The 22,944-nt window shown below is 39.6% G+C and overlaps 2 protein-coding genes across 3 annotated transcripts; both read left to right on the top strand.

Moving 5' to 3' along the window:
* The first annotated feature begins 1,725 nt into the window (after positions 1-1,725).
* On the top strand, positions 1,726-19,088 carry LOC137005408 (NLR family CARD domain-containing protein 3-like). Of its 2 annotated transcripts, XM_067366284.1 has the most exons (12): positions 1,726-2,661; positions 2,888-2,980; positions 3,130-3,216; positions 3,380-3,487; positions 7,954-9,747; positions 10,288-10,458; positions 14,638-14,808; positions 15,360-15,533; positions 16,097-16,274; positions 18,471-18,608; positions 18,846-18,895; positions 18,999-19,088. In XM_067366284.1, exons 2-10 carry the CDS (start codon positions 2,931-2,933, stop codon positions 18,591-18,593), a joined length of 2,856 nt encoding a protein of 951 aa, XP_067222385.1. In that variant the 5' UTR covers positions 1,726-2,661; positions 2,888-2,930; the 3' UTR covers positions 18,594-18,608; positions 18,846-18,895; positions 18,999-19,088. The 2 variants fall into 2 exon arrangements, with proteins under 2 accessions (XP_067222385.1, XP_067222386.1); XM_067366285.1 differs by lacking the exons at positions 18,846-18,895; positions 18,999-19,088 and adding an exon at positions 16,631-17,864 and having other exon boundaries at positions 18,471-18,609.
* LOC137005172 (oocyte zinc finger protein XlCOF6-like) lies at positions 19,004-20,092 on the top strand. Its single transcript, XM_067365993.1, has one exon. It carries the CDS (start codon positions 19,004-19,006, stop codon positions 20,090-20,092), a length of 1,089 nt encoding a protein of 362 aa, XP_067222094.1.
* Positions 20,093-22,944: the final 2,852 nt, after the last annotated feature.

Genomic DNA, 22,944 nt, shown 5'->3' with positions numbered 1-22,944 from the left:
CAGTAACGGGGAAAAAGGAGACCTTTCCCCATACGCAGTACTCGTTCCGTATCTCAGGGAACCGAGGTTACGTTAGTAACCGAGTACGTTATCGTGTCATGTTCTGATAAAAAACGGACAATTCTAGCGTTTTATGCCTTGAGAGATAACTTTACACTATATTTTGTAAATTAATTTAACGTCATGCAAATATTTTCATTTCACAAACGTTTATCATAACAGTAATCTACTGACTGAGCTCAATAAATACGCATTTTAATAAATATTCGTTGTTGAACAACCAGATTTTGCACATTAATTTATTTTTTATGGGATTTTAAAGAGTCAGGAAAAATAAATGACAGTAACATGTTCCTGCAGAACATTCTGACCTGTTTACACTTAGATTGTGCTTTTGTTTTTCTTCACTATCTATATTTATCTTTATTATCCAATGATTTTATCCTCTTCTGCTTTACAATTGTGAACTAACTATATGCCGTTTATAGAATATCATATATTAAAACTTTTTGCAAAGACAATGTGGATCATACAATATTAGTAATATTAATATAGAAAATAAAAAGTGTTATTATTTAGCACATGCATTTATCAAAGTAAACACACAAATGACCTAATAAAATACTATGTGTTTCTATTTAGATTTTGCCAGATCTGATGCTTTTAGCCACATTATTTCACACCAGCAGTGAAGCCACAGACTCCGACATCAATTTTAGGGATCCCAAAATTCCCAGCAGATGCTGTCCAGTCCAACACAACTGAATGACCTGACTAGAGGTATAATAAAAAATATATTTAATTTTTTAAATATATTTTTTACAAGCATACTGAACAAGTGCAAGGTTAAAAACAGACCAGTGAGCAAATGTTTCACTCAATGCATATTGGAATGATTAAATAACACATTACAGATAATACATCTAAATGATTAGTGATGCACTAAAATGAAAAGGCTGGGTATTTTATGTTTACAGTGTTGATGTTATTATCATGTCTGTGGTTCTGGTTCACTAGGTTACCCATTGTATCGCAGCTGATATCCAGATTTGATTGTATTAACAAGGTAATGGCAGACCTGATACTTGATGCTCAAACAAATACTTGACCTCTGTTGCTTTCTTTTGATCTTTTTAACTGATTCAAAATTCTCAATCTGTTTATTTTAGACCAAATGGATGTCCAAGTGCTAAGTCAAGAGCTGAATGAAGAGAAGAACCATGATAATGTCACAAAAAAGGATTTATCAAAAAACAGAAGAACTACAAAGAGCAACAAGTATTTCACTTGCTGCGAGTGTGGAAAGAGTTTCACACTAAATGGAAGCTTTAAAACGCACCAACTAATTCATACTGGCGAGAAGCTTCACACGTGTCCTCGGTGTGGAAAGAGTTTCATGCTCAAAAGCCACCTTAACAGACACATGAGAATACACACTGGAGAGAAACCTCATGCATGTCAACAGTGTGGAAAGAGTTTTTCATAAAAAGATTCATCTCAGTCGTCATCTGCGCTGTCATGAAAAACCATTCGTTGAACAATCCATGAACAATCCATGTCGTTGATCAGTGTGGCAAGGAGTTTAGATCCTCATCATATCTCAACAAACACCTGACAGTTCATGCAGTCGAGAGGCTGTACTTGTGTCCAGTGTGTGGAAAGAGTTTTTCACGGCTGGGCAATTGCAGAAAGCACCAGAAGATCCATTCTTCTGTGAAAACTCATGCTTGTGTGGAGTGTGGCAAGACCTTCATTACACATGAAAATCTCAGAAAGCATCTGAAAAGTCACTCTGAAGAAAGACCGTTCACTGTGCGCTCAGTGTGAGTGTGGATATGGATTCAAAGAGAAAGTCCACCTGGACAAACACATGAGGATTCACACTGGAGAGAAGCCGCACACATGCCATCAGTGTGGGAAGAGCTTCATACAGTCGTTGGGTCTCTGACATTGTGATCAGTGTGGTAAGAAATTTACATCGTCATCAATTCTAAAAAGGCACCTGATGGTGCATACGGATGAGGGGCTCCATAAGTGCTCTTTGCGTGAAAAGAGTTTTTCACGACCGGACAATCTGAAACAGCACCAAAAACTGCATGATGTTTTACGGGATCACATGTGTTTCGAGTGTGGGAAGAGCTTTACATCAGTGAGTCAACTGACTAATCACCAAAGAATTCACACTGGAGACAACATTACCAACATTACCAAATCGTCTACATGAGCCTTTGGTGCTTGAATCCCGGTGAAGTCCTCTCGCAGCTATTTTGTATGTTAAAACATACAAAGTGATTTGAATGAATGATTGGACATCGCTATTGTTTTTGCACTGTGTGTGGAGTTTTCAGACAGTCCCTCATGCACCATAAGTGAATGTTGAACCTAAAATAACTTTACTGCACTTGAAATTTGCCCTGCTCTACTCTATATCTTAACATTATATGAAGCGAATGACTAATCATTAACAGGCTTGAGATTGAGCACTTCACAAATAAAAGTAAATGTTCAGAGTTCATGTTTCGCCATTTAAACAGCCAGAATCGATTCTATATGGAGAATCAAATGTTTATAGTAACCTTTAGAAAAGCTAAGCCATGATTTTACCTGCAGCTACTTGAAAGAAAAGTTGGAGGAGATTTTTTAATCTTTATGTTGATCAAGGTGAGTGTTCAGGTCTCGAGACGCTTTACAGGTGACTTTCGTGTTCCGTATTAATATTTTCTCTGAAGGACATAATTAATTCTTTGAAATATATTTGATATTTACTCTTTGTCTTAATAATATATGCAACTAACTTTGTGTGTTTGAGTGAACGCCGCATCTCATGATTCTGTGACTCTCAGGATCCGTTCAGCTGAATTATTGTTTGTTTGTCATTTCCATCCAGAATCAGTGAAGATCAGATTCTGTTTCAGCTGTTCAGATTCATCATGGAGGACAAACAAACATCAAGAGATGAAGATTTTTATCCAGGATGCAGGTACTTTGAGATTAAAGTCTCCAGAGAAACAGTTAGATATTAAGAGACACATGAAATGCTGTAAATGTAAATATCGTAAATATTTTTAATGATAAATGAATATTAATACAGTAATTCAAAGGATTGACTTTAATCTGTCTCTGTTATAGTTCAGTTCATAAGAAGAGATCAGAACCAGAGTCCAGCTGTGTGTCTATGAGGAGTGACGCGTCTATGCATCATCCACTAAAGTTTAGGTTACACATTTCTTTATATTAAAATTTAAATTATTTAGTTATTAGTTAGTTTTAACCTTTAGAAAGTGCACTGTTAAAAAGTTAATTAACAAATGTTGCCAGAATTATTACAGTAATATGAAAGTGTCTGATTCCTGATTTTCTGATATTCATGATGTTAAAGATCAATCCTGCCACCCAGATCAGCCGTAACAAAACCCGTCTGTAAGAAGAATGACCAGTCTATGAATAAACAACAGGACTTTGATGAAAGCAGGCATCCTGGTGTCAGGTAAATTGTAGGATTTTTATTGTTGATTTTGTTGCAGAGCATCATCACATGTTCCTCAAATATATTATTAATAACGTCCCGGTTACGTATGTAACTCTGTTCCCTGAAGGAGGGAACGGAGATGTACGTCAGTAGTGACCGACGAATTGGGATATCGCTAGAGAGCCCTATCAGCTTCGAGTGAACTAAAACAAGCCAATGGAATTGGCGTGCGATATTTGCATAATGTGCAATGCCTCCGACAGGTGTATATAAATAGGAAGCAGATGCAATCGCACTCTGTTTTTCGCTGAGGAGACAACTGGTGTCCGCACAACAGCGAGGGTACTGAAACTGTGGCAACGGGACATATGTCTCCATTCCCTCCTTCAGGGAACAAGGGTTACATACGTAAACGAGACGTTCCCTTTCAGTCGGTCACGTTCGATGTATGTCAGTAGTGACCGACGAATTGGGATCCCAAATAAAGTGCCACAGTTACGAAACCCCTTCCAGTGCCCAGCGCAAGCTCTAGCCACCCGTTGCACCAATTGGGACGGGGAAGGGGGCGAGCTTACGCCGAGAGAGTCTACTGCTGTTCCGACATACCCACTAAGTAATCTAGACTACATTGGGGAAGCGAATCCGTAGGGGACGCTGCGGAGGCCACTACCTACTCAATGGGGAAGGAGTTTACGTGGAGAATAAACATATGGACTGGCCCGTGGGGCAGTACGCATATGGAGTCCCTGGGATGGCTCCACCTGGGTAGGGGGAGACTCATCTGACAGGTTACACCAGAGCTGGCTCTGCTAAGGCAAAGACACGGACTCATGGTAGGGAGTTTTAGACCATGGACAATTACACATATGGGACCACTCACGTAGAGGGATCGCAACATATGGAACCCAGCCAACAGACAACATCAGTGATGGATGTTGGCCTGGGATCAGACACTCCGCAATGTCCGAGCCGAAGGGGGAGGCAGAGGAACTCGACAGGGTTCGCCAAGCGGGGAACGCGACTGGAGTCAAAGATGCACGTATCTGGCCCAGGGGGTGGGAGACAGCCTTCGCTCCAAGCCCTCTTGCAGGAAGGAAAGCACAGATCTGACCGAGCATGATCGGGGGTCCTCTCAGTGCGGGTGCCATAGGGTGCCCCGTCTCTGAGTCTGGAGGTCCTTCCTCAGAGGAATCGGCCAAGGAAGGGCTGTCGTGAGGAGCATTAGGTCCGAAAACCAGGTCCAAGTGGGCCAGTATGGAGCCACTAACAAGACCTGCTCCCCGTTCTCCCTGACCTTGCACAGGAGCTGTGCGAAAAGGCTCACTGGGGGAAACGCATATTTGCGTAGGCCCTGGGGCCAGCTGTGTGCCAGGGCATCCATGCCAAGCGTGCCGCTGGTCAGGGAATAGAACCACTGGCAGTGGGCAGTTTCTGGGGAGGCAAACAGATATTCCTGTGGAGGCAAACAGATCAGCTGGACCACCTGGGGATGGAGCCACCACTTGCCTGCAAGTGGAGGCTGCTGTGAGAGCTCGTTGGCGGCATGGTTGAGCACACCTGGGACATGAATGGCAAAAAGTCCCAGACAAAAGTACGCGTCCTTCAGGTCAATCGCTGCAAACCAATCCTGGGGACGGACACATTCGAGAATGCGCTTCTGCGTGAGCATCTTGAGCGGCAGCCTGTGAAGGTACTGGTTCAAGACGCGCAGATCCAGGATTGGCCGTAGCCCACCACCTTTTTTGGGTACAATGAAGTAGGGGCTGTAGAACCCCGACTTCATATTGGCTGGAGGGGCCGGCTCAATTGCATCCTTCACCAGGAGGACAGCAATCTCCGACCGGAGAACAGGTGCATTGTCCAGTGACACCTGAGTGTAGTGGACACCCCTGAAAACTGGGGGATGCCAGGCGAACTGAATCGCATAGCCGAGTCTGATAGTACGAATGAGCCAGCGGGACGGGCTGGAAAGCACTGTCCATGCTTCCAGACACCGAGCCAGCAAGACCAAAGGCACCACAGACGTACCGGGGGTGGGGCAGCGAGGCAGAGTACGGAGACCCAACTCGGACGGCAGGGAAGCGGCCTGGAGTGTGGTCAGACTCTGCGAGGTAGCAGTGTGAATGGGAGATGTCACACGGGCGCGGCCTAAACCATCACACTGGCACCTGCTGGCGATGTGAGAGGGGGCTACGCGTGGCAAGGTAGGGCCTCGCATGCTGACAGCCGCAAGCAGAATATGGGGACCCGACTCGGACGACATGGTTGGGGCCCAGAGTGTGGTCAGACTCTGCGAGGTAGCAGTGTGAATGGGAGACGGCACATGGGGTGCGGCCTGAACCATCACACTGGAACCTGCTGGTGAAGTGAGAGGGGGCTGAGAGTGACGAGGCGGGGCCTTGCACACTGCCAGCCACACCCTCTTGGGACCTGGAGGATCAGAAAACAGTTGTACTTCGTGGGTACTGCTGGACTCCGGAGAGCCAGCGGCGGAATAGACCAAAATTCTCCACCCGGCCCTCCTCCAGGGAGGGAGCGATGCGAGCATCACCCCGTAAAGAACTGTTTACCTCAGCTCCAGGTCGCCATTTCTCCAGGACCACTTCTCGCTTGCCAAGTGGGTTGGCTGCGCTGAGCGGGCTGTGTTTTAGGCCAGCTTGTGAGATGAGAGCATCGAGAAAGCGTACTTTGATGATGACACACCTCTGCCAGGGGTGTTTCCGGACCACCATGGTGGACATTGTCTGGCCAGGGGCCTGCGCTATGACTTGCATCATGCATAGCTCAACCCCGACTCAGAACTACCCATATGCAATGAGTGCTTTGGCCTTCCACGGACTTGCCGGGGGCCAAAACCCATGCAGGGCAGAGGTGGTGTGCCTGTAGCACTGCCACCCCACCACAGAGGGTAGTGAGAGAGAAAAAACTTAATGCAGATTATGGCCCTTTTGGCGTTCCATATTTGACAACAAAAAAGGCTTCCAAACTGCCAAGTTTTTAATGCACATACGGGCTAAGGACTGGGGGCGGGAAAGGCAAGCACGCATTGCACGACGCCCCCAGGGGCCCGGGAAGCATGGTTGTTAAGTCTGAATCTGATTCAGCATGAGCACATCACAACCATGGAACGCTCAGCCTCATCTTCATGTCTAGAGCCCATCAACCCTCTCTCCAATGTAGCAGTCGACATCTGATCCTCTGCTGGAGCACTGACTAGACGCTAGGTCCCCCATGAGAAGGACCAGCAATCCAGCCAGAAGCTACCAGCCATGTGGGACAGTGAACGTGGCTGTCTAACTGGACGACACACGGCACACTGGGCTCCGACATGGCCATATTATTAAACATGAACCACCCACGAACACAGTCACAACATGTTTGTGATGCACTAGAGGAGTGGGGGGCCCACGGAGAATGGCTCGGTGGGTATTGCCTCACTGGGATCCTCTGGTCACCCAGGCTTATTCGCCTGGTACTTTTCTGATTCAGAAAAATAAACTAGATCGGGGAATAAGTAAGGGGACTCCACCTCAATTAAGGCAATCGAGTCTCGACCGAGCATCTAGAGCGCTGGACAACGCACTGGGTTGCCATGGCAACAAGCGCTGTCAGCCGGCAGCTCGACAGCACACGGTGCACTGAGCGCTCAAGCCCTTACGAGAAAGGCGAGACGAACAGCGTGCCGACGTGGGCATACTCTCACAAGAGAGTATGAACCACCCACAAACACAGTCTCAGCACGCTAAGCAGACATGAGAGAAAGTGATTGTGGCCGTCAGTGAGGATAGGAAATGACCGCCTCCAGAAACGCACAGACAGAATGACGTCTTGAAAAAGACGCAGTGTCTGTCTGTGAAGCTCTTTTAGAAGGGGAAGAGTCAGCTCTCTCATGCTAAAGCACACAGGGAGTGACGCGATATGTTCGGGTAAACCACTCCCTGAACACACCGGGAGGAACCAGCCCAAATCGCAACAGACAACTGCGTTTTATATGGGAAATTCAGTTGCTGTTAAAACAGCAGTTGAGAGCTTAAGCTCAGGCTCCCCGGGAAGCTCACGACGTTGCTGTTGTGCCTTAACACCAACACAAACAGATGCTGAATCTTCAAGAAGGCTGTTTAGTTTTACTCTTGTGAAGTCTGAAAGCTGGACACCAACTGTTGGCTCCGAAGCAAAAGACAGAGTGCGATTGCATCTGCTTCCTATTTATATACACCTGTAGGAGGCGGTGCGCATTATGCAAATATCGCACGCCAATTCCATTGGCTTGTTTTAGTTCACTCGAAGCTGATAGGGCTCTCTAGTGATATCCCAATTCGTCGGTCACTACTGACGTACATCGAACGTGACCGACTGAAAGGGAACTGACACATTTCATAAACAGAATCATATGCTTAGGGTCTCATAATATGGAAAACAAGACATTCTGCTCTGTACATTTACCTTTTTAACAGATGTAATAATGTGGTATTCTAATTTTACAGACATGAAGTCCTCAACATGTTTAGATCAAATCTGATGAAGAAGTTTGAGTGTTTGTATGAGGGAATATCAAAGCAGGGAAACCCAACACTCCTGAATGAGATCTACACAGAGCTCTACATCACAGAGAGTGAGAGTGGAGAGATCAGTAATGAGCATGAGGTGAGACAGATTGAGAGACAGTCCAGGAGAGCAGAAACAGAGGACACACCGATCAAATGCAGTGACATCTTTAGACCTTTACCTGGACAAGACAAACCCATCAGAACTGTGCTGACAAAGGGAGTCGCTGGCATCGGAAAAACAGTCTCTGTGCAGAAGTTCATCCTGGACTGGGCTGAAGGGAAAGAGAATCAGGACGTCCAGCTCATATTTCCACTTCCTTTCAGAGAGCTCAACTTGATGAAGGACAAAACACTCAGTCTTTCAGATCTTCTTCATGTCTTTTTCCCTGAAACAAAAGAAATGGAAATATCCAGTGACAAATATAAAGTGTTGTTCATCTTTGATGGTCTGGATGAGTGTCGTCTGTCTCTGGATTTTCAGAGCGATGTGAGGTTGTGTGATGTGACTGAATCAGCCTCAGTGGATGTGCTGCTGATGAACCTCATTGTGGGGAATCTGCTTCCCTCTGCTCTCATCTGGATCACCTCCAGACCAGCAGCAGCTGATCTCGTCCCCTCTGAGTGTGTCCATCGAGTGACAGAGGTACGAGGCTTCAGTGAGCCACAGAAGGAGGAATACTTCAGGAAGAGAATCAGTGATCAGAGTCTGGCCAATAAAATCATCTCACACCTGAAGTCATCAAGGAGCCTCTCTATTATGTGTCACATCCCAGTGTTCTGCTGGATTTCAGCCACTGTTCTAGAGAAGAAGTTGAGTGAAGCAGAGAGAGGAGAGATTCCCAAGACTCTCACTCAAATGTACACACACTTCCTGATCATTCAGACCAACATCAAACATGACAAGGACTATGAGAAGAACGTGAAAGATGAAGACATGATCCTCAAACTGGGAAAAGTGGCTTTTCAGCAGCTTGTGAAAGGAAACCTGATCTTCTATGAGGAAGACCTGAGAGAGTGTGGCATTGATGTGACAGAAGCTTTGGTGTACTCAGGATTGTGCACTCAGATCTTCAGAGAGGAGTTGGGTTTGTATCAGGGGAAAGTCTTCTGCTTTGTTCATTTGAGCATCCAGGAACACCTAGCAGCTCTATATGTGCATCTCTCGTTTATAAACAACAACAAAATTGTGTTTGACCCAATCACAAAACAGAGTTTGTGGTCTAAAGTTAAGGACTGGTTTAGACATGTGTCATTATCTGAGCTGCATCAGAGAGCTGTGAATGAGGCTCTACAGAGTAAAAATGGGCATCTGGATCTTTTCCTGCAGTTTCTTCTGGGCCTGTCAGTGGAGTCTCATCAGATTCTCCTACAAGGACTAATGAAACAGACAAGAAGCAGATCTGACATCAACGCGGAAACCATTGAGTTCATCAAGAAGAAGATCAGCACCATTGACTCTCCAGAGAAATCCATCAATCTGTTCCACTGTCTGAATGAACTGGGTGATCTTTCACTAGTGGAGGAAATACAACAGTATCTGAAATCTGGAAGAATAAAGGAAGCCAAACTCTCTTCATCTCAGTGGTCAGCTGTAGTGTTTGTGTTGTTGACATCAGAGGAGAAGCTGGATGAGTTTGATCTCAGGAAGTTTGTTGGAGGAAACAATAAAGTTGAAAAACTAAAGGTTCTTCAGAAGTTGCTGCCCGTGATGAAAGAATCCAGATCAGTTCAGTAAGTATCACTGAAAACAATCACTTCACTGTTAAAACATTAAGAAAATAAAAGTTCATAAATCTTCAGTCCTGCAGATGTTGTCCAGAGTTTAGTGGTCAGTATTTTGATGTGTTTTCTAAACCGTGACCATGTAAAATTCCTTCAGACATTCAAACAAAGTCAGAGAGTTTGTGTATGAATAAATAATTCAGGTTTACCAGTTGAATGTTTTTGCACATAAAGAAGGAATTTAAATATTTAAATATTTGTTTTTAAATAAATGACATAAGAAATGAAAACCAAACAGAATTGGAGAAACAGCTCATTTATCAAGTAACTCAAATCTCCTAAAACATTTGATGTGTGGTTAACATTGAAGAGTCATACATGTTAATATTACTAGTCAGATGGACGATTAAACATTTACTTGATCTTTAGTCTAAATTTGACTAAAATTTAACATTTCAATTTTACTGTGAGATGAACAACAAGTTGTTGGATAGCTATTTGATTGTGTTTAACTATTTATTATGCTATTTGATTTTCATTTCTCTTCAGGTTGAGTGATTGTGGTGTCACAGATGAAGGTTGTGCTGCTCTGACTTCAGCTCTGAGATCAAACCCCTCACACCTGAGAGAACTGGATCTGACTGGGAATAAAATAGGAAAATCAGTGAATCTGCTGTCTGATGTACTACAGGATCCTCACTGTAAACTGCAGATACTGCGGTAAGAACATATTAGACTCTCACATATGAATCGCAATGTAAAGTATATTTGAAGTGTTCATCCTCTTTCTGCTGCTGATTGAGCTGTAAATGATTGAACACATGATCTACACATTCTCAGGTGAAAAAAAGGACATTTAAATAATGTACTTAAAGTGCTCTATTAATATACTAAAAAGTCATCTTTAGTACTTCTTAAGATCATCTTAAGAACATCTGAGTTTACTCAACTGTGCTATTTTGAGACAGCACGAAATATGAACTAAAATGTGCTTTAAATATACTATCTCTGTATTTAAAAAATATATTTAGTTACCACTTGTAGTACACTATGGGTTCAAAATGTTCTATAAGTAGTATCTAAATACATTTTTTGAATACTGAGATAGTATATTAAAAGCATTATAGTATATTAAAGCATTATTGTATATTAAATATACTATATACTATATAGTATAGTATATTAAAATTTAGTTCATATTTAATGCTGTCTCAAAATAGCACAGTTGGGTATACTTAGATGTTCTTAAGATGATCTTAAGAAGTACTAAAGATGACTTTTTAGTATATTAATAGAGCACTTTAACTCTTTCCCCGCCAAACACAGAATTTTCCGGGTTTTATGATAAAACGCTTCCCCGCCAAACACAGAATTTTCCGGGTATCTGTGTTTTAGGTGGTATACGGTAAGGAAGACCCGTGCGCATGCTCTGAAAGAATACGGAACTTTTTGATCAAATAAATTCACTGCGATCGGCTCAAACATGAATGGAGTAGTGAGAATGTAGGTCAAAATATCTGACGGACAAATGAAGAGGTATACGGCTGATCAAGTACTGGAGGTGTTGATGGACTCGGAGTCCGATCACTTCTTATTTGATCATTCTGAATCTGATCGGGACGAAGTAGTCAGTGAGAGAGTTGCACATGTTGTCACAGAAAGTTCTGGTCATGGACGAGCAGCAGATAGATTGTTCACCCGTCAATCTGGACGAAGACAAAGTTCACCTATGTGTCGAAGAGTGGACAGTGACAGTTCAGACTGTGATACTTCGGACAGTGAGTGGACGCATTCAAGGCCAAGATCTCATTCGTCGTTCCCAGGTTGCAGAACGCGTAGAGGTAAGACAAGATAAGAAAATATATGAGAAATATATGAGAAATCTTTATGCACATGTAATGCACAATGTTGGATAATATAAATATTTTATATATATATATATATATATATATATATATATATAAACACTATAATGTTTGTGTGTGCGTGCATTTATGTGTGGCTGTGTGCATAAATATGAGCGTGTAATGGCCAAATTGTTTCTCTCTTTGTGCACATTTACCACATTGTAATATGTATTTACAGGTGAAACTCGAAAAATTAGAATATTGTGCAAAAGTATATATGTGTGTGTATCTATGTCTTTTTATTGAAAGTAATTCCAATTATTCATATAATTATTTACAGGTAGAACACAGCGAGGCAGAGGCCGGATGTGTCAGGTACATCAACATGGTGCTGCTGGTGACCAAACAAGGCCCACTGTGAACCATCCAGCTGAAGATACTGAACCTGATGATCCTGAGTGGCACGAAATTAACTGGCAGCCAAAAAACATTCCCTTCACTGAGAATCCTGGGCCTATTGGTGATGCTGCTGCTCTTGAGTCAGAACAACCTGTAGACTTTACTGAGTTGTTCATTTCTGATGTCCTTTTTCAGAACATTGTTGATCAGACCAACCTATATGCTGATCAGTATATTCAGGCTATGGATGACACTTCAAAACATGCTAGATGTCATGCATGGAAGCCTGTCACAGTTTCATAAATGAAAACTTTCATGGGCCTCCTTTTTCTCACTGGTATCATTCATAAGCCTGAACTTGAAATGTACTGGTGTACAGATGACATGTTAGCTACCCCCTACTTCAACAAGTTCATGCCTCGCAACAGGTTTGAAATCATATGGAGATTTTTTCACTTCAATGATAATACAACAAGGCCAGACAATTGTACTGACAGGCTGTACAAAATCCGCCCTGTCTTGGATCACCTTGTGTCCAAATTCCGCGAAATGTATCAGCCCAAGTCAAACATTTGCATTGATGAGGGGATGTTTCTGTGGCATGGGCGCCTAGCTTTCAGAGTGTACAATCCCCAGAAACCCATCAAATATGGAGTAAAATCCTACATCTTGTGCGATTCTGATACAGGCTACTGTTTTAACATGAAGCCATATTGTGGGGAAAGCGCAACCCTGGGAGACACAGTTGTCTCTCTTCTTGATAGCCTAGCAGGTCATGGCTACAGATTGTTTATGGACAACCTATAAAACTCTGTACGACTGTGTGAGCGCCTACTTGATGTGAATACTCATGTATGTGGTACAATTAGAAAAAACAGAGGTGAACCGCCGGTCATTCGAGATGTCAGAAATGCTGACCTTAGGATTGGGGAAACAATCATGCGTCACAACAAAAATGTGATGGTCTTGGCATGGAGAGACAAACAAACAGTGAAAATGGTTACAACATTCCATCAGAACAACATGGAACGTGTTGAGGTATGGCAGAGAGGCCACCAAGAAAAAGTTGCAAAGCAAAAACTAGCATGCATTGTGGAATACAATCATGAAATGAATGGCGTTGACAAACTAGACCAAAACATTGTGTACTACCCTTTTATGAGGAAGTCACACAAGTGGACGAAGAAATTTGTCATGTATCTGTTTCAGATCAGTTTGTTCAATGCTTTTGTCCTTTACAAAGCGAAAAATCCACAGGGTAATTGTAACACTCTTCTCTCATTTATCCAGAGTGTTATAAAATCATGGACTAGCCAAGAGTATGCTAGTGGTGGGGAGAAAAGTGCTACTGAAAACACTCCAAGAGCACCATACAACACTGACCCAAAAAACAGGCTGAATGTCAGTTTTGCTGTTCATGAACTTGTTCCAATCCTGCCCACTCCCAAAAAGCAACACCCAACCAGAGGATGCAGAGTTTGTGTACGTAAGGGGTTGCGGAAGGAGACCTCGTTCTACTGCAAAAGTTGTGGCGTCCCCTTACATCCTGGGAAATGTTACTCTGTGTACCACTCAAAAGCAAATTACAGTGCCTAAATTTATTATATTTTAGATTTATTTATAATTGTAATTTATTTTGGAAAGTTTTATATATGATGGAAACGACATCTGAATGTATTCTGCTTGAAAATGCACTTGTTTGATAAAAATGCCTTTTTCTCAGCTTTTTGTCCAGAATGTTGTGTTTTTGACAAAACCTGTCTATGTTCAGGTGGCAATAAAAAAAGAAAAAATGAAGATAAAATAAAACTGTTTTTTTTTTTTTGTTTTGTTTAAAAACAGGCTTAGATCTTTATTTTGATATGTGGCATGTTCATATATTCATAGAAGAAAATATTTTGTGGGCCATTAAAATTTAGTGAAAATCGTCAAAAACCCTGGCGGTGGCTGGCAACTTTTTTAAAAAAAATGCTGGCGGGGAAAGAGTTAAGTACATTATTGAAATGTACTTTTTTCACCTGGGTTAATGTGTTAAATTACAGAGCATAATAATTTTTATTTTGCAATGTTTTAGTGTTTTTTTTTTGTTTTGTTTTTTGTTCTCTCTTTTTCTTTCTCCTCAATGCAAAGCTTAGGGGGCCCTGGTGGTTCAGACGCCCTACACAACTTGTGTAGTTTGTGTATAGGGAGGATTGGCTCTGCTCCTCAGTAACATGATACCACAGGACTGAGAGTCACACTGAAATACACATTTTTACACACAATCAATGTTTCAATCACATGACTTGAGCTCAAAACATTCTGAGAAACAAAGAACATGCTGTATTCATTCTCACTGTTCATCACATTCATTTCTCTGGATTTCAGACACTTTCTAAAAAGTTTTCAAACACACACACAAATTGATATTCTATACATATTACAGATCTAAGTAACAGTAAAACTAACCTATGCAGTGGGTAGTGTAATTTATTAAAACTATTTTAGATGTTTTATGATCATGTTTTTTTGTTTGTTGACATTTTAGATCATAGTCTAATGATCCATCAAACATTAATTTGTTCTTTAAGTTTGTATTTTCTATTTAATAATGGATTCACTGCTAATCTGATCTGATCTGATCTAATGAAGAGTGTGTCATTATTCTCTACAGGTTGAGTGATTGTGGTGTCACAGAAGAAGGTTGTGCTGCTCTGACTTCAGCTCTGAGATCAAACCCCTCACACCTGAGAGATCTGCATCTGTCTAAGAATAAATTAGGAAAATCAGTGAATCTGCTGTCTGATGTACTACAGGATCCTCACTGTAAACTGGAGATACTACGGTAAGATCATCTCTCTGATATTCACACGTCTTAGTGTTCTTTAATGTAAAATCTAAAACTAAATTCAGCTTAAATCAACCTAAAATCAAATAAATGCTCACTAAACATGCTAAATCTCAGCACAAATATTGATAATTACTCCTTCACCTGCTCCTCTCTTTTAATTTCCATTTTATTTTCTTCTTGTTTGGAAATCATCTGAGCTCACTGTGTTCTCATAGATGTCATAAAGCATGACACAATTATGTGTTTGATCACTAGAGATAATAAATGATATGTAATGGAAACACGTGGATCCTGTGAAACAAATGTCCTCCTGTAGGAGTGTATTAGAGGAGCAAGAGACTGTTTCTCCAGTCAGAACCGTCCTTATATCACTATGAAACAATATCTCACATTCAACTCTGTGTCTGTTCAGTTCTGGAGCACATGAAAGTTTCAGTATGTGGCAATGCTTGTCATTATATCTCCTCTCCTGATCTGAGACCAGAGTGAATAACAAAATACATACACTTGAACTACAATTCAAACTGTGTCATTGTTCTCTACAGGTTGAGTTATTGTGGTGTCACAGAAGAAGGTTGTGCTGCTCTGGCTTCAGCTCTGAGATCAAACCCCTCCTCACACCTGAGAGAACTGAATCTGTCTGAGAATAAAATAGGAAAATCAGTGAATCTGCTGTCTGCTGTACTACAGGATCCTCACTGTAAATTGGAGATACTAAGGTAAGATCATCGCTCTGATATTCACACGTCTTTGTCCTCAATAAAATGTGTTCTTTAATGTAAAATCTAAAACTAAAATCAACTTAAATCAACCTAAAATCAAATAAATGCTCACTAAACGTGCTAAATCTCAGCACAAATATTGATTATTACTCCTTCACCTGCTCTTCTCTTTTAATTTCCATTTTATTTTCTTCTTGTTTGGAAATCATCTGAGCTCACTGTGTTCTCATAGATGCCATAAAGCATGACACAATTATGTGTTTGATCACTAGAGATAATAAATGATATGTAATGGAAACACGTGGATCCTGTGAAACAAATGTCCTCCTGAAGGATTGTATTAGAGGTGCAAGAGACTGTTTCTCCAGTCAGAACCGTCCTTATATCACTATAACAATATCTCACATTCAACTCTGTTTCTGTTCAGTCCTGAAGCACATGACAGTTTCAGTATGTGGCAATGCTTGTCATTATATCGCCTCTCCTGATCTGAGACCAGAGTGAATAACAAACTACAGACACTTGAACTACAATTCAAACTGTGTCATTGTTCTCTACAGGTTGAAGGATTGTGGCGTCACAGATGAAGGTTGTGCTGCTCTGGCTTCAGCTCTGAGATCAAACCCCTCAGACCTGAGAGAACTGGATCTGTCTGAGAATAAACTGGGACAATCAGGAAAGAAGTTGCTTTCTGATCTGAAGAATGATCCACATTATAAACTGGAGACATTATATTTTGTGAGTATATTTTTTTTTAAATTAACAGCCTCATATGTGTGTAACTGGAGAATATAAGATAATAATTCAGCTCCACTTTAGTCTCTAAACTGTTTTAGTAAGTTTATTTCTGTGATGTGAATATGATCTATGAATATATCAGTGTTTTTATCTCTTACAGTGTCTCTGTGTGTAAGTGATTAAGAGTTGTTTATCATGTACTGTTATTAATCTATTAGCAGTTTTTCATTCATATCTCTGGCTGTAATATGAATATATAATATCTCTGCTGTGTTTCCTCTGAAATGATCTCGTGATGTGATGTGACACAGTAATGTCTCATACTCATATGTGACTGTCTGTGTGTTTTATTGTAGGACTCTCAGTATTTAGACATCAGTTCAGTTTGCTTAGGATCAGCTGGTGTTGGAAAAGGAGCTACATTACAATTATGTTGAAAAAAAGATTTATTAAAGAGTCTGACTACAGAGGAGACAGATGTTGTAAATTTGTCTACCAGCAGAGCGGCGACAAAGATTACACAAACAATTTCACTGAACATTTATTTCTGTAAAATATTTTGTATGGTTTATTTTTGTATATGATGATTTAATAGATTAAAGTTTACATCTAAATCTTCACATTTTACTTTTTTCCTGTGTTTCTCCTCCTGCCTCTGAACAGTTAATTACTGCTATATGAACTTAATCCTCTTGATGGAAAGTATTTCTAAAGCCAACATCAAACAGCAGTGATACGACAGTGACTCTTATTTAATTCCTCACTTTATATTAAAAGGAAAAGAACTGCCTTCTGTAAAAGAAACTGAACACGAATTATGAAATGAAATGTATTTATTGTCCATTTTCATGACAATACCTCAGGACATTCTCATTAAGATCTGTAAGCACGTCTTTGCTCAAACCAAAACTACTTAATTTCCTCAAAATATATGGTCTCTGCATATATTTATTATAGATACAGTCCATATTTAGAGTAAAGTTCAAATGATTATCCAGAAACAATCTAAATGGTTAAATTTCCATACATTGTCTGGTATATATTGCATTGTTGTATCTGGCTCTGTTGGTGTACAGTTACATGAGAACCAAATGACACTGGAAAGAAAAATCGAAAGAATCTTATTATTTTCACTGCATCCACAGCATAATATCCGACTTTTTACTCCGCTAGGGCCTACATTATAGAAAAAAACAGTCTGTCATTATGTTTTAACTGAAGATATCGACACCTTCTCAAAGACCTAATAGCAAAATAGGCTACGATTCCTGAACTAATATTTTTCCGTGCGTTATTGATGGCTCTATGGGCGACATAAAAGAATTAATTTGCTCATCATCATTCAATGCTCTGACCTACACAAACTACGAGCACATGACTGAAAGATGACGAGCTTATGAGAGTAGTTGTGGGCGGAGCGATTCATGTAGCCACGCCTCGAAAGCGGTGCAAGAGGCGACAGGAGTCAGTGCTGAGATTCTGACCGGTTCAAGCTGAAAATGGTCGTCAATATTGACGCTGATGAGGCTGTAAAGAGTGTGAATTGTGGAGCGTCGTCGATAAATGGCGGATGCAGATTCACACGTGGAGGTAAATTTTCTGTTCAGTAGATCAATTTCGCAGTTTTCACGTGCCACTCTGTCCAAAGCCCGCTAGTCCCGTTATCGTGTCATGTTCTGATAAAAAAACAGACAATTCTAGCGTTTTATGCCTTGAGAGATAACTTTACACTATATTTTGTAAATTAAATTAACGTCATGCGAATATTTTCATTTCACAAACTTTTATCATAACAGTAATCTACTGACTGAGCGTAATAAATACGCATTTTAATAAATATTCGTTGTTGAACAACCAGATTTTGCACATTAATTTATTTATGGGATTTTACAGAGTCAGGAAAAATAAATGACAGTAACATGTTCCTGCAGAACATACTGACCTGTTTACACTTAGATTGTGCTTTTGTTTTTCTTCACTATCTATATTTATCTTTATTATCCAATGATTTTATCCTGTTCTGCTTTACAATTGTGAACTAACTATATGCCGTTTATAGAGTATCATATATTTAAACTTTTTGCATAGACAATGTGGATCATACAATTTTAGTAATATTAATATAGAAAATAAAAAGTGTTATTATTTAGCACATAGCACAAATGACCTAATAAAATACTATGTGTTTCTATTTAGATTTTGCCAGATCTGATGCTTTTAGCCACATTATTTCACACCTGCAGTGAAGCCACAGACTCCAACATCAATTTTAGGGATCCCAAAATTCCCAGCAGATGCTGTCCAGTCCAACACAACTGAATGACCCGACTAGAGGTATAATAAAAAATATATTTAATTTTTCAAATATATTTTTTTACAAGCATACTGAACAAGTGCAAGGTTAAAAACAGACCAGTGAGCAAATGTTTCATTCAATGCATATTGGAATGATTAAATAACACATTACAGATAATACATCTAAATGATTAGTGATGCACTAAAATGAAAAGGCTGGGTATTTTATGTTTACAGTGTCGATGTTATTATCATGTCTGTGGTTCTGGTTCACAGGTTACCCATTGTATCGCAGCTAATATCCAGAATTTGATTGTATTAACAAGGTAATGGCAGACCTGATACTTGATGCTCAAACAAATACTTGACCTATGTTGCTTTCTCTTAATCTTTTTAACTGATTCAAAATTCTTAATCTGTTTATTTTAGACCAAATGGATGTCCTAGTGCAAAGTCAAGAGCTGAATGAAGAGAAGAACCATGATAATGTCACAAAAAAGAATTTATCAAAAAACAGAAGAACTACAAAGACCAACAAGTCTTTCACTTGCTGCGAGTGTGGAAAGAGTTTCACACTAAAAGGAAGCTTTAAAAAGCACCAACTAATTCATACTGGCGAGAAGCTTCACACGTGTCCTCAGTTTGGAAAGAGTTTCATGCTCAAAAGCCACCTTAACAGACACATGAGAATACACACTGGAGAGAAACCTTACGCATGTCAACAGTGTGGAAAGAGTTTTTCACAAAAGATTCATCTCAGTCGTCATCTGCGCTGTCATGAAAAACCATTCAGCTGTGATGAGTGTGGCAAGGAGTTTAGATCTTCATCATATCTCAACAAACACCTGACAGTTCACGCAGTCGAGAAGCCGTACTTGTGTCCAGTGTGTGGAAAGAGTTTTTCACGGCTGGCCAATTGCAAAAAGCACCAGAAGATCCATTCTGTGAAAACTTATGCTTGTGTGGAGTGTGGCAAGACCTTTGTTACACATGAAAATCTCAGAAAGCATCTGAAAAGTCATTCTGAAGAAAGACCGTTCACATGCGCTCAGTGTAGATATGGATTCAAAGAGAAAGTCCACCTGGGCAAACACTTGAGGATTCACACTGGAGAGAAGCCGCACACATGCCATCAGTGTGGGAAGAGCTTCATACAGTTGTCGGGTCTCCGTTATCATATGCATCATCACTCTGGAGTAAAAACATATAATTGTGATCAATGTGGGAAGACATTTACATCGTCATCAATTCTAAAAAGGCACCTGATGGTGCATAAGGACGAGAGGCTCCACAAGTGCTCTTTGTGTGAAAAGAGTTTTGCACGACCGGACAATCTGAAACAGCACCAAAATCTGCATGATGTTGTACGGGATCACATGTGTTTCGAGTGTGGGAAGAGCTTTACAGCAGCGAGTCAATTGACAAATCCCCAAAGAATTCACACTGGAGAAAAAACGTTCAGCTGCTCGCAGAAAGAGTTTCACACAAAAGAGCCACTTAAACAAACACATACATATTCATAGTGATGAGGAGCTGCAAACATCAAGTTACTATCATTGATCAAATACATAATCTGAGATTCTGAAAATGAAAAATGTTTTTAATTTATGTTTGGAAAAGATGTTTTCACTCTGTTTTTCAGATAAAGTTGTTTTTACTTTACTGTTCAGATAAAGTTGTTTTTACGTTATTGTTCAAATACAGTTTCTATGAAATATCAGAATTTGTAGAGATGTTTTCCTTTAATTTTGGGGAGCAGCAGAACAGAAGTATTGCATTACATTCATAGATTTGTTTTTTTATCCTTGAGTTTATTCTACATATTTCTTTAACCGAAAAGCCTCATTGTTAAGATGTGAACGAATAAATGCATAAATAATCTGTGAGAAATCTGTGCACTGCCAATTTTAAAACTTTATTTTAGTCTGATAAATAGTAATTGATGTAAACTATAAACTACCAAACTAAAAACAAATAAACCAAAGGTGAGCTAAATAAAGACAAATCTTCATCATGTTTCATAAAGGGGGGTTCAAAAACATACATTAAAGGAAGAGAGAAAGTGAGAAGATCTGTTTGAGATGCATACATCTTTTTGAAGTAATATCAGTACACCCCCACAGCACTCAAAAAGAAGCCTCACACATGTCCTCATGTGGAGAAAAAAAAAACATGAACAAAATATTTTCTTTTATCATTCAAGGTGTGGAAAGAGTATTGCAGACAGGATAAATCCTCATCTGCACTGTCATGAAAAACCATTCAGCTGTGATCAGTGTGGCAAGAAGACAAACAATTTCTATGCATTTTTAATAAACTTTTTATTTTTGTGATATCTGGACTTTGTACACAGATATATGTAGTTGTGTCACAAAAAACTACATAAATGCATAGAAATTCATTAGGCCAATATTGTTTCACAAAATTTAATTGGTTTGCACAGAAATCTGTGATCTCCAAAATACTTAAAGATTATTAAATGTTTGGCCTACCTTCATTTTCTTACACCATAATGAGATTGAACAACATGATTGAATGTACTGCTTTGCTGTCCAAAATAAAATTAAGAGACAACATTGTCTCAATTAATAGCCCACCAAGAATATTTCCATAAAGAAGCACTTAATAACCAATATTACATTACAACAATATTACCGTATCATGCACATGAGCCTTTGGTGCTTGAAACCAGGTAAAAGAGGTTTGCAGCTATTCTCTATGTTAAAACTTATAAGTCATTTGAATGATTGATTGGCCATCGCTACTGTTTTTGCACTGTGTGTGGAGTTTTCAGATGGTCCCTTACAGACCATAAGTGAATGCTGAACCTAAAATAACTTTACTGCACTTGAAGTTTGCCCTCTGTATATCCTAATATTATATAAAGCGAATGACTGTAATCATTAACAGGCTTGAGATCGAGTGCTTTACAAATAAAAGTAAATGTTTAGAGATCATGGTTCGCCATTTAAACAGCCAGAATCAATTCAATATGGAGAATTAAATGTTTATAGTAACCTTTAGAAAAGCTAAGCAATGATTTAACTTGTAGCTACTTGAAAGAAAAGGTGGAGGAGATTCTTTATTCTTTATGTTAATCAAAGTGAGTGTTCAGGTCTCAAGATGCTTTACAGGTGACTTTCGTATTAATATTTTATTTGAGGGACGTAAATAATTCTTTGAAATATATTTTATATTTTTCATTTTATTTCAAATTAACGTGGTTTCATTGGTGTTTCATGTTGTATGTTTTCTCTTTGTGTTAATAATATACGACTAACATTGTGTGTTTGAGGGAACGCCACGTCTCATGATCCTGTTACTCTGACTCTCTGGATCTGTTCAGCTGAATTATTGTTTGTTTGTCATTTCCATCCAGAGTCAGTGAAGATCAGATTATGTTTCAGATGTTCAGATTCATCATGGATGACAAAAAAACATCCAGAGATGAAGATTTTTCTCCAGGATGCAGGTACTTTGAGACGAAAGTGTCTAGAGAAGCAGATATGTGTGTTAAAAAGTGAGAATTTTATTAAAACAGTAAAACCATAAAGGATCTTCATTAAGGTTTTTTTTTTTTCATGAACAATTTTTAGGACATTATAAAAAAATGATCTTCATAAAGGATTAAATTTTCAGGAACATTCAGGAACATCTAGCAGCTCTATATGTGCATCTCTCCTTCATAAACAAGAACATCAATGTGTTTGACCAAATCACGAAACAGAGTTTGAGATCTAAAGTTAAGGACTGGTTTAAACACAATTCATCAGAAACTGTTTCATTATCTGAGCTGCATCAGAGAGCTGTGAATGAGGCTTTACAAGGGTTTAGTGGATGAGCCGTGCTTTCTGATATTGAAAGAGGAAGACCAGGAAAAAGCCCTTCTTCAACTTTCACAGGCTGAAATGGATGATGACAGACAACTGGCCAAAGAGCCTTTAGTGTTTTGCTTCCAAATTAAGGATGATACGGACTTGATACGGATTTTCTTAATGAGTGTCTGGACAAAAAGAGTCTTGTAATTAACTTTTTTTTTTAAGATTTAATTTGTAATAAGATTGAATTTTTCTTGTACCTGCTGTTCAATGTACACACTTTGGTTTGATTTTGTAATTTAGAGCAAAGCACAGCTAATATATGATGCTTTTGCTACTTAGGTGGAAAAGTACATTTTATTAAAATTAAATAACTTTTGTGTTTTGTTTTTGGGTTTGATAGATCTGAATTTGCTTAATTCATGCAATCTAGTGTACAACCGTGTAATGTGTATTATATATTATGAAAAACAATGGTTAATTCTGAAATGCTTGAGTAAAATATACATTTTATGATAAATTAATAAATGTTTATCATTTTTAGTGTTTAAGCTTTG

This window comes from Chanodichthys erythropterus, chromosome 17 (genome assembly GCF_024489055.1).
Source record: "Chanodichthys erythropterus isolate Z2021 chromosome 17, ASM2448905v1, whole genome shotgun sequence".
Lineage (NCBI taxonomy): Eukaryota > Metazoa > Chordata > Actinopteri > Cypriniformes > Xenocyprididae > Chanodichthys > Chanodichthys erythropterus.
The sequence above is the reverse complement of the archived record's forward strand: the minus strand, read 5'-3'. Positions and strand labels throughout refer to the sequence as shown.